This window comes from Pseudopodoces humilis, chromosome 28, assembly GCF_049639895.1.
Source record: "Pseudopodoces humilis isolate 2021_Gansu_Grassland_sample_001 chromosome 28, ASM4963989v1, whole genome shotgun sequence".
Classification (NCBI taxonomy): domain Eukaryota; kingdom Metazoa; phylum Chordata; class Aves; order Passeriformes; family Paridae; genus Pseudopodoces; species Pseudopodoces humilis.
Genome location: NC_142227.1, coordinates 1,783,416 through 1,795,609, shown reverse-complemented (window position 1 = coordinate 1,795,609; position 12,194 = coordinate 1,783,416). Strand labels below are relative to the sequence as shown.

At 50.3% G+C, this 12,194-nt stretch overlaps 1 protein-coding gene across 1 annotated transcript in view; it reads right to left on the bottom strand.

Moving 5' to 3' along the window:
• The window catches only part of GATAD2A (GATA zinc finger domain containing 2A), a 28,923-nt gene extending 17,556 nt beyond the window's left edge, over window positions 1-11,367 (bottom strand). The window contains exons 1-4 of the mRNA XM_014262453.2: window positions 11,108-11,367; window positions 8,196-8,322; window positions 5,729-5,857; window positions 2,472-2,564 (exon numbers count right to left, since the gene is read on the bottom strand). Coding sequence (XP_014117928.1) covers window positions 2,472-2,564; window positions 5,729-5,857; window positions 8,196-8,322; window positions 11,108-11,361 — 603 coding nt within the window. The 5' untranslated portion in view covers window positions 11,362-11,367. The remainder of the gene's footprint in view (window positions 1-2,471; window positions 2,565-5,728; window positions 5,858-8,195; window positions 8,323-11,107) is intronic.
• Window positions 11,368-12,194: the final 827 nt, after the last annotated feature.

Genomic DNA, 12,194 nt, shown 5'->3' with positions numbered 1-12,194 from the left:
TGAGGGGGAAATGTGGGAAAGATAAGGGAAAATGGGAAAATGTGGGAAAAATGAGGGGAAAATGTGGAGAAATGGGGGAAAAAATGGGAAAAAATGAGGAAAAATGAGGGGGAAATGTGGGAAAGATAAGGGAAAAAAATGGGAAAATGTGGGAAAAAAATGGGGAAAAATGAGGGGAAAATGTGGAGAAATGGGGGAAAAAATGGGGAAAAAATGGGGGGAAAATTGGGAGAAAATGGGAAAATGGGAAAAAATGGGAAAAATGGGAAAAATAGGGAGAAAATTGGGAAAAAATGGGGGGAAAACCGGGAGAAAATGGAAAGAAATGGAAAAAATTGGGGGGAGTTGGGAACAAATTGGGAAAATGAGAAAAAAATGTGGGGAAAGTGGGAGGAAATAGGGAAAAAATGGGAAAATTGGGGGAAAAACGTGTTTGGAATGGTGGGAATGGGAATGTTGGGATTTGTGGAGGGAAAGGAAAAGCGGGAAAAAAAAGGGGAAGAGGGAAGAAAAAACTTGGGAAAAAAACCTGGGAAAGGAAAAAAAGAGATGAAAAAAATGGAGGAGGGAAGAAAAAGTTCTGGAAAAATCACGGAAGAGGGAAAGGAGTGAGGAGAAAGTTTGGAAAAGCTGCTCCCCGAGGATTCCCGGGATTCTGATCCAGGCCTGGATATTCCCAAAATTCCAAACATTCCTGGGGTTTGTCCTTTCCCTCCTCCCCCTGGATTTGGGATGTTGGGAATTTCCTTCCCATTCCCAGGGAATTCCTCAGCTCCCCCCTCTGGAATTCCTCCTCTCTCTCTCTGGGTTAATTCCTCCCAAAATTCCACAGGGATTTTGGGATTAACTCCCAGATTCCCCAAAGCTTTCCTGGTTCCTCTGGAAAAGATTCCGGCACCTCCGGATTTGGGAATGGCTCAGTGAGGAGAGCAAATCCCTCCCTTCCCTCTGGAATTCCGGGGCTTTTCCAAACCCTTTTCCGGGGAAAATTCCTCGTGCTGGAGCAGTTTGGGAATTTGAGTTCTTTTATCCCGAGGAAAAAAAGCAGGAATGTTCTAATCCCAAAGCTCTGAATTCCAGGGGTGATTCCTTCCCATGGATTCCGGGCTTTTCCTTCCCTGAGGATTCCCAGGATTTATCTCAGCCTGGAATGGGATCAAAGAGAATCCTGGGATTCCCTGAGCGATTCCAGAGGAAATCCAGGAATTCCCTCCTGGAAAATCCCGGGATTCCTTTGAGGAAAATCCCAGGATTCACCTCAGCAATTCTGGAGAATTCTGGGATTCCCTCCCAGCAAATCCCGGGATTCCCTCCCAGCAAATCCCGGGATTCCCTCCCAGAAAATCCAGGAATTCCCTCAGCAATTCCAGAGGAAATCCAGGAATTCCCTCAGCAATTCCAGAGGAAATCCCGGGATTCCCTCAGCAATTCCAGAGGAAATCCAGGAATTCCCTCAACAATTCCAGAGAAAATCCAGGAATTCCCTCAGCAATTCCAGAGGAAATCCAGGAATTCCCTCAGCAATTCCAGAGGAAATCCAGGAATTCTCTCATGGGAAAACCCCGGGATTCCTTCCAAGAAAATCCAGGAATTCCCTCAGCAATTCCAGAGGAAATCCCGGGATTCCCTGAGCGATTCCAGAGGAAATCCCAGGAATTCCCTCAGCACTTCCAGAGGAAATCCAGGAATTCCCTCACGGGAAAATCCCGGGATTCCTTCCAAGAAAATCCAGGAATTCCCTCAGCAATTCCATTGAGAATCCCGGGATTCCCTCGGCACTTCCAGAGGAAATCCAGGAATTCCCTCATGGGAAAACCCCGGGATTCCTTCCAAGAAAATCCAGGAATTCCCTCAGCAATTCCAGAGGAAATCCAGGAATTCCCTCAGCAATTCCAGAGGAAATCCAGGAATTCCCTCAGCAATTCCAGAGGAAATCCAGGAATTCTCTCATGGGAAAACCCCGGGATTCCTTCCAAGAAAATCCAGGGATTCCCTCAGCAATTCCAGAGGAAATCCAGGAATTCCCTCAACAATTCCAGAGAAAATCCAGGAATTCCCTCAGCAATTCCAGAGGAAATCCAGGAATTCCCTCAGCAATTCCAGAGGAAATCCAGGAATTCCCTCAGCAATTCCAGAGGAAATCCAGGAATTCCCTCAGCAATTCCAGAGGAAATCCAGGAATTCCCTGAACAATTCCAGAGGAAATCCAGGAATTCCCTCAGCAATTCCAGAGGAAATCCAGGAATTCCATCCCATCGAATCCCAGGATTCCCTCAACAATTCCAGAGCCAATTCCCCCTTTTCCAAAGGCAGCACCGGGATCATCGATCCCCCTCTCTCCCATCCCCCCCTTTTCCCTTATCCCTAAAACCCGTGGGAGCTGGGCACTTCCCGGTTTTTCCCGGGATTTTTCCGGGATTTTTCCGGGATTTTTCCGGGATTTTCCCGGGATTTTCCCGGCTCCCACTGACCTGGAGGGAAGTTTTCCCAGCGGGAGCAGCCTGAGGGCCCCGCAGGAGGGGCGGGGGCGCGGCCGCGGCGCTTCCAGAGGGAGCCGAGGAAAGCTGGAAAAGGAAAAAGCGGAAAGAGAGCGGCGGGATGAGGCTGGAAAAGCGGGAATACAGAGCGGGAAAAGCTCGGGAAGGGATCCGGCTCCTCCTCCCGGATCTGAGAGCGGAGGGGATTCGGGAATTAGAGGAGAATCCTCGGGAATAGAGGGAAAATCCTTGGGAATAGAGGGAAAATCCTTGGGAATCAGTGGGAAAATCCTTGGGAATCAGTGGGAAAATCCTTGGGAATAGAGGGAAAATCCTTGGGAATAGAGGGAAAATCCTTGGGAATCAGTGGGAAAATCCTTGGGAATAGAGGGAAAATCCTTGGGAATTAGAGGAGAATCTTTGGGAATTAGAAGAGAATCCTTGGGAATTAGAGGAGAATCTTTGGGAATAGAAAGTTCTTGGGAATAGAGGGAAAATCCTTGGGAATTCACAGAAAAATCCTTGGGAATCAGTGGGAAAATCCTTGGGAATTAGAAGAGAATCTTTGGGAATAGAGGGAAAGTTCTTGGGAATTAGAGGAGAATCCTTGGGAATTACAGGGAAAATCCTTGGGAATTCACAGGAAAATCCTTGGGAATCAGTGGGAAAATCCTTGGGAATTCATGGAAAAATCCTTGGGAATTAGAGAGAAAACCCCTGGGAATTATTGGGAAAATCCTTGGGAATTCACAGAAAAATCCTCGGGAATTTGTGGGAAAATCTTCGGGAATTCGGGACCTCGGCATTCCCAGAATTCCGGGACAAAAAAAATTGGGGAAAATCCTTGGGATGTTCAGAAATCCGGGAGAAATTCCTGGGAATTAGTGGGGAAATCCTTGGGATGTTCAGAAATCCGGGAGAAATTCCTGGGAATTAGTGGGGAAATCCTTGGGATGTTCAGAAATTCGTGAGAAATTCCTGGGAATTAGTGGGGAAATCCCTGGGATGTTCAGAAATTTGGGAGAAATTCCTGGGAATTAGTGGGGAAATCCTTGGGATGTTCAGAAATTTGGGAGAAATTCCTGGGAATTAGTGGGGAAATCCTTGGGATGTTCAGAAATTCGGGAGAAATTCCTGGGAATTAGTGGGGAAATCCTTGGGATGTTCAGAAATTCGGGAGAAATTCCTGGGAATTAGTGGGGAAATCCTTGGGATGTTCAGAAATTTGGGAGAAATTCCTGGGAATTAGTGGGGAAATCCTTGGGATGTTCAGAAATTCGGGAGAAATTCCCGGCTGCTCCTGATTCCAGCGGCCCCAGAATTCCCTGGGAATTCCGGGAGGTTCAGGTTGGATCCCGGAGCGCTGGGAATTGCAGGAAAATCCCGGGAAAATCCCGGGAAAGGGGACACAGCAAGAGAGCTGAGAAATCCTGGGAAAAGGGGTTCAAAATTCCCAGGAAAAGGGATGGAAAAATCCCAGGAAAGGGGTTGGGAAATCCCGCGAAAAAGGGCCACACCAGGGATTGAAAATCCTGGGAAAAGAGCAGTGAAATCCCGGGAAAAGGGATAAAAAATCCCAGGAAAAACCATGAAATCCCAGGAAAAGAACAGCAGCAGTGAAATCCTGGGAAAAGGGGTAAAAAAATCCAGAAAAAAAGCTAAAAAATCCCAGAAAAGGGATAAAAATCCTGGGAAGAGCCATGAAATCCCAGGAAAAGAACAACAGCAGTGAAATCCCGGGATAAGAGCAGTGAAATCCTGGGAAAAGGGGTAAAAAAATCCAGAAAAATGCTAAAAAAATCACAGAAAAGGAATAAAAATCCCAGAAAATGGTTGTAAAATCCCAGGAAAAGCCAGGAAATCCCAGGAAAAGCCAGGAAATCCCAGGAAAAGGACAATAGCTGTGAAATCCCGGGATAAGAGCCGTGGAATCCCGGGAAAAGGTGTAAAAAAAATCACAGAAAAGGAATAAAAATCCCCCAAAATGGCTGTAAAATCCCAAGAAAAGCCATGAAATCCCAGGAAAAGCCAGGAAATCCCAGGAAAAGCCAGGAAATCCCAGGAAAAAGGCAGTAGCAGTGAAATCCCAGGAGAAGAGCCGTGGAATCCCGGGAAAAGGGGTAAAAAAATCACAGAAAAGGAATAAAAATCCCAGAAAATGGCTGTAAAATCCCAGAAAATGGCTGTAAAATCCCAGGAAAAGCCACAAAATCCCAAGAAAAGCCAGGAAATCCCAGGAAAAGCTACAAAATCCCAGGAAAAGGACAATAGCTGTGAAATCCTGGGATAAGAGCAGTGGAATCCCGGGAAAAGGGGTAAAAAAATCACAGAAAAGGAATAAAAATCCCCAAAAATGGCTGTAAAATCCCAGGAAAAGCCAGGAAATCCCAGGAAAAAGGCAGTAGCAGTGAAATCCCGGGAGAAGAGCCGTGGAATCCCGGGAAAAGGGGTAAAAAAATCACAGAAAAGGAATAAAAATCCCAGAAAATGGCTGTAAAATCCCAGGAAAAGCCACAAAATCCCAAGAAAAGCCAGGAAATCCCAGGAAAAGCCACAAAATCCCAGGAAAAGAACAACAGCAGTGAAATCCCGGGATAAGAGCAGTGGAATCCTGGGAAAAGGGGTAAAAAAAATCACAGAAAAGGAATAAAAATCCCCAAAAATGGCTGTAAAATCCCAGGAAAAGCCAGGAAATCCCAGGAAAAGCCAGGAAATCCCAGAAAAAAGGCAGCAGCAGTAAAATCCCAGGAGAAGAGCCGTGGAATCCCGGGAAAAGGGGTAAAAAATCACAGAAAAGGAATAAAAATCCCCAAAAATGGCTGTAAAATCCCAGGAAAAGCCACAAAATCCCAGGAAAAGGACAATAGCTGTGAAATCCCGGGATAAGAGCAGTGGAATCCTGGGAAAAGGGGTAAAAAAATCACAGAAAAGGAATAAAAATCCCAGAAAATGGCTGTAAAATCCCAGGAAAAGCCACAAAATCCCAGGAAAAGCCAGGAAATCCCAGGAAAAGCCAGGAAATCCCAGGAAAAAGGCAGTAGCAGTGAAATCCCGGGATAAGAGCAGTGGAATCCCGGGAAAAGGGGTAAAAAAAATCACAGAAAAGGAATAAAAATCCCCAAAAATGGCTGTAAAATCGCAAGAAAAGCCACGAAATCCCAGGAAAAGCCAGGAAATCCCAGAAAAAAGGCAGCAGCAGTGAAATCCCGGGATAAGAGCCGTGGAATCCCGGGAAAAGCGGGAATTCCCACCTTGGGCGCGGGCGCTTCCTTCTGGCTCTGGCTCTGCCTCAGTTTCTTGAGCAGCACCAGCTTGGCCTCCTCCAGGCGCAGCTCCTCCTGCAGCTGCCGGATCAGCCGCTCCCGCTGCTCCGGGCTCCGCTGGAAATCCGGGAAAAACAGCAAATCCATGGGAAAAACACCAAATCCACCGGGAAAGAGAGGAGACGAGGCACGGTGAGAATTCCCGCAGGATCCGGAGGTGTTCCCGGTCAGTCCCGGGTTGTTCCCAAGGATTCGATCCCGGGTATTCCCATCCAATTCCGGGTTATTCCAGGTTGATATTCCTGGTTATTCCCACCCAATTCCAGGTTATTCCAGGCTGATATTCCCAGTTATTCCCATCCAATTCCGGGTTATTCCAGGTTGATATTCCTGGTTATTCCCACCCAATTCCAGGTTATTCCAGGCTGATATTCCCAGTTATTCCCATCCAATTCCGGGTTATTCCAGGTTCATATTCCTGGTTATTCCCACCCAATTCCAGGTTATTCCCAATGATCCAATCCCAGTTATTCCCACCCAATCCTGGGTTATTCCCAATGATCCAATCCCAGTTATTCCCACCCAATCCTGGGTTATTCCAGGTTCGTATTCCTGGTTATTCCCATCCAATTCCGGGTTATTCCAGGCTGATATTCCCAGTTATTCCCACCCAGTCCCAGGTTATTCCCAATGATCCAATCCCAGTTATTCCCACCCAATCCCGGTTATTCCAGGCTGATCCCAGGTTATTCCCAATGACCTAATTCCAATTATTCCAGGCTGATATTCCCAGTTATTCCCACCCAATCCTGGGTTATTCCAGGCTGATCCCAGGTTATTCCCAATGACTCAATCCCGGTTATTCCAGGTTGATATTCCCGGTTATTCCCAGCCCATCCTGATTATTCCCAATGATCCAATCCTCGTTATTCCAGGCTGATCCCAGGTCATTCCAGGCCAATATTCCCGGTGATTCCCGCCCAATTCCCGGTGATTCCCGCCGCCATTCCCGGTGATTCCCGCCCAATTCCCGGTGTTTCCCCCCCAATTCCCGGTGATTCCCCCCAATTCCCGGTGATTCCCCCCCAATTCCCGGTGATTCCCCCCAATTCCCGGTGATTCCCCCCCAATTCCCGGTGATTCCCCCCCAATTCCCGGTGATTCCCCCCAATTCCCGGTGATTCCCCCCCAATTCCCGGTGATTCCAATTCCCGGTGATTCCCCCCCAATTCCCGGTGATTCCCCCCAATTCCCGGTGATTCCCCCCCAATTCCCGGTGATTCCCCCCAATTCCCGGTGATTCCCGCCCAATTCCCGGTGATTCCCCCCCAATTCCCGGTGATTCCCCCCAATTCCCGGTGATTCCCCCCAATTCCCGGTGATTCCCCCCCAATTCCCGGTGATTCCCGCCCAATTCCCGGTGATTCCCGCCCAATTCCCGGTGATTCCCCCCCAATTCCCGGTGATTCCCCCCAATTCCCGGTGATTCCCGCCCAATTCCCGGTGATTCCCCCCCAATTCCCGGTGATTCCCCCCAATTCCCGGTGATTCCCCCCAATTCCCGGTGATTCCCCCCCAATTCCCGGTGATTCCCCCCCAATTCCCGGTGATTCCCGCCCAATTCCCGGTGATTCCCGCCCAATTCCCGGTGATTCCCCCCAATTCCCGGTGATTCCCGCCCAATTCCCGGTGATTCCCCCCCAATTCCCGGTGATTCCCCCACATGCCACGCTGATGCTCCCGATCCCTGGTGATTCCCCCCAATTCCGGGTGCTTCCCCCCAATTTCTGGTGATTCCAATTCCCGGTGATTCCCCCCAATTCCCGGTGATTCCCGCCCAATTCCCGGTGATTCCCCCCAATTCCCGGTGATTCCCGCCCAATTCCCGGTGATTCCCCCCAATTCCCGGTGATTCCCCCCCAATTCCCGGTGATTCCCGCCAATTCCCGGTGATTCCCCCCCAATTCCCGGTGATTCCCCCCAATTCCCGGTGATTCCCCCCCAATTCCCGGTGATTCCCCCAATTCCCGGTGATTCCCCCCCAATTCCCGGTGATTCCCCCAATTCCCGGTGATTCCCGCCCAATTCCCAGTGATTCCCCCCCAATTCCCGGTGATTCCCGCCAATTCCCGGTGATTCCCCCCCAATTCCCGGTGATTCCCCCCAATTCCCGGTGATTCCCCCCCAATTCCCGGTGATTCCCCCCAATTCCCGGTGATTCCCCCCAATTCCCGGTGATTCCCCCCAATTCCCGGTGATTCCCCCCCAATTCCCGGTGATTCTGCCCAATTCCCGGTGATTCCCCCCAATTCCCGGTGATTCCCCCCAATTCCCGGTGATTCCTGCCCAATTCCCGGTGATTCCCCCCCAATTCCCGGTGATTCCTGCCCAATTCCCGGTGATTCCCCCCAATTCCCGGTGATTCCCGCCGCCATTCCCGGATTTCCGGGCTCACCAGGAGGCCGGGCCCGGGCTGGGGGGGCCCCGCGGGGTCCAGCCCGTTCAGCCGGGGGCTCCCGGCCTCGGTGTCCGACAGAACGATCACATCCGGAGACACCGCGCGCCGATCCCGCCGGGAATCCCTGCCCCGGGAACGGGAATGGGAATGTGGGGATGGGAATGGGGATGGGAATGGGAATGGGAATGTGGGAATGGGAATGTGGGGATGGGAATGTGGGGATGGGGATGGGAATGTGGGAATGGGAATGTGGGAATGTGGGAATGGGAATGGGGAGGGAATGTGGGAATGTGGGAATGGGAATGGGAATGGGAATGTGGGGATGTGGGGATGGGAATGGGAATGGGAATGGGAATGGGATGGGAATGGGAATGTGGGGATGGGAATGGGAATGTGGGAATGGGATGGGAATGGGAATGTGGGAATGGGAATGGGAATGTGGGAATGGGGATGTGGGGATGGGAATGTGGGAATGGGAATGTGGGAATGGGGATGGGAATGTGGGAATGTGGGAATGTGGGAATGTGGGAATGGGAATGGGGATGTGGGGATGGGAATGGGAATGGGAATGTGGGGATGGGAATGGGAATGGGGATGTGGGGATGGGAATGTGGGGATGGGGATGTGGGAATGGGAATGGGAATGTGGGAATGTGGGGAGGGAATGGGAATGGGATGGGATGGGAATGAGAACAGGATCAGAACAGCCCAGAGAACCGCGGCACCATCCCAGCCATTCCCAGAGATCATTCCAGCCATTCCCAGAGATTCCAGCCATTCCCAGAGATCATTCCAGCCATTCCCAGAGATCATTCCAGCCATTCCCAGAGATTCCAGCCATTCCCAGAGATCATTCCAGCCATTCCCAGAGATCATTCCAGCCATTCCCAGAGATTCCAGCCATTCCCAGAGATCATTCCAGCCATTCCCAGAGATTCCAGCCATTCCCAGAGATTCCAGCCCCATCCCAGCCCTTTCCCAGCCATTCCAATCCTTTTCCAGCGTTTTCCAGCCCTTTCCAAACTCTTTTCCGTTCCCTTTCCAGACATTTTCCAGCCCTTTTCCGTTCCTTTTCCTGCCCCTTCTCCAGCTCCTCTTCCAAGGTTTTTCCAGCCCTTTTCCAGGGCCTTTCCAACCTTTTCCTGGTCCCTTTTCCAGGGAATTCCAGGGCTGGGAGAAGGGCCCAAGGCAGGAATTTCAGGAGCGGGAAAATTCCAAAGGCTCAGGAATGTCCTCTAGAGGGCCCAACGAGCCAGGGAATCCCAAACTCAGGGAATCCCCAAACTCAGGGAATCACAAATCCAGGGAATCCCCAATCCAGGGAATCCCCAAATCCAGGGAATTCCCAAATCCAGGGAATCCCCAATCCAGGGAATCCCAAATCCAGGGAATCCCCAAATCCAGGGAATCCCAAACTCAGGGAATCCCCAAATCCAGGGAATCCCAAACTCAGGGAATCACAAATCCAGGGAATCCCCAAATCCAGGGAATCCCAAACTCAGGGAATCACAAATCCAGGGAATCCCCAAATCCAGGGAATCCCCAAATCCAGGGAATCCCCAAATCCAGGGAATCCCCAATCCAGGGAATCCCCAAATCCAGGGAATCCCCAAATCCAGGGAATCCCCAATCCAGGGAATCCCAAATCCAGGGAATCCCCAAATCCAGGGAATCCCAAACTCAGGGAATCCCCAAATCCAGGGAATCCCCAATCCAGGGAATCCCAAATCCAGGGAATCCCCAAATCCAGGGAATCCCCAAATCCAGGGAATCCCAAACTCAGGGAATCCCCAAATCCAGGGAATCCCCAAATCCAGGGAATCCCCAAATCCAGGGAATCCCCAAATCCAGGGAATCCCCAAATCCAGGGAATCCCAAACTCAGGGAATCCCCAAATCCAGGGAATCCCAAACTCAGGGAATCCCCAAATCCAGGGAATCCCCAATCCAGGGAATCCCAAACTCAGGGAATCCCCAAATCCAGGGAATCCCCAAATCCAGGGAATCCCAAACTCAGGGAATCCCCAATCCAGGGAATCCCCAATCCAGGGAATCCCCAAATCCAGGGAATCCCCAAATCCAGGGAATCCCCAAATCCAGGGAATCCCAAACTCAGGGAATCCCAAACTCAGGGAATCCCCAAATCCAGGGAATCCCCAAATCCAGGGAATCCCCAAATCCAGGGAATCCCCAAATCCAGGGAATCCCCAAATCCAGGGAATCCCCAAATCCAGGGAATCCCCAAATCCAGGGAATCCCCAAATCCAGGGAATCCCCAATCCAGGGAATCCCCAATCCAGGGAATCCCAAATCCAGGGAATCCCCAAACTCAGGGAATCCCCAAATCCAGGGAATCCCCAATCCAGGGAATCCCCAAATCCAGGGAATCCCCAAATCCAGGGAATCCCAAACTCAGGGAATCCCCAAATCCAGGGAATCCCAAACTCAGGGAATCCCCAAATCCAGGGAATCCCCAATCCAAGGAATCCCCAAATCCAGGGATTTCCCTCTGGAAGTGCCACAGGCTGAACATTCCCAGTTTTTCCCTGGAGTTGGGATAAAGGCTGGGAATGAGAAATTCCCAAACTCCTCTTGCTGCCGGAATTCCATCGGCAGCCCAAGGAAATTTGGGATTGGGATGAGCAGGAATTTCCCCTGGAATGGGAGGAGCTCCCAAAATCCCGGCCGGGAAAAAGCGGGATGGGCTCCTTTCCCAAAGGGATGATCCCGCTTTTCCACCTGTTGCTATCCCGAAGTTTGGGCTGGAAAACTTGGAATTGGAGCTGAATTCCCGAAATCCGCCGGATTTGGGGAATTTTGGGAACCCAAAAAACCAAACCCCAAACCCCTCCCCGATAAAAAAACCGGGATCCAACCCCGAAGAATTCCCGGAATTCCGAGGAATCCTCACCCTTTGGAAGTGCTCATATCCACGGGTTCATCCCCGGCCGGCAGCTCCACTTTGATGGTGGCTTTGACTTCCGAACTTTTCAACATTCCCGGGATTTTCCCGGCTCCGGGATCCGATTTGATTTTCATCTCCCCCTCGGAGCCGAGCTCGGATCCCGGAATTCCTTTGTCCATCCTGAGTTTTTTATTTTCCGGCTCCGATTCCCGCTCCAGGGCGCGTTTCTGGCTCCGGGTGCGGCATGAGTCCTCGCTCATGGTCAGGGCCTGAGAAAAGGACGGGAAAGGGTTAAAAAAAATCTGGGAATGGGAGGGAAAAATCCCGCTGGGAACGGCGGGAAAATGGCACGGAGAAAACGGGGGGAATATCGTGGGGAAAGGGTTAAAAATGATGGGAAAGGGGGGAAAAATCTTGGGAAAGGGGGGAAAAAAGTCCTGGAAAATGGAGGAAAAAAACTTGGGAAAGGGGGAAAAAAATTCTGGGAAAAGGGGGGAAAAAATCCTGGGAAAGGGGGAAAAATCCTGGGAAAGGGGGGAAAAACGTCTGGAAAAGGGGGGAAAAAATCTTGGGAAAGGGGGGAAAAAGGTCTGGGAAAAGGGGGGAAAAAATCCTGGGAAAGGGGGGAAAAGAATCTTGGGAAAGGGGGGAAAAAATCCTGGGAAAAGGGGAAAAAACGTCTGGAAAAGGGGGGAAAAAATCTTGGGAAAGGGGGGAAAATCCTGGGAAAAGGGACAGAAAAAATTCTGGGAAAGGGGGGAAAAAATCCTGGGAAAGGGGGAAAAGAATCTTGGGAAAGGGGGGAAAAAATCCTGGGAAAATGGGAAAAATATTGGGAAAAGGGGTGGAAAAAATTCTGGGAAAGAGGGAAAAAATCCTGGGAAAATGGGAAAAATATTGGGAAAAGGGGGGGAAAAAATACTGGGAAAGGGGAAAAAATCCTGGAAAAGGGACAGAAAAAATTCTGGGAAAAGGGGGAAAAAATCCTGGGAAAATGGGGGAAAAATATTGGGAAAAGGGACAGAAAAAATTCTGGGAAAAGGGGGAAAAAATCCTGGAAAAGGGAGGGAAAAAATCCCTGGAAAACCCCTGG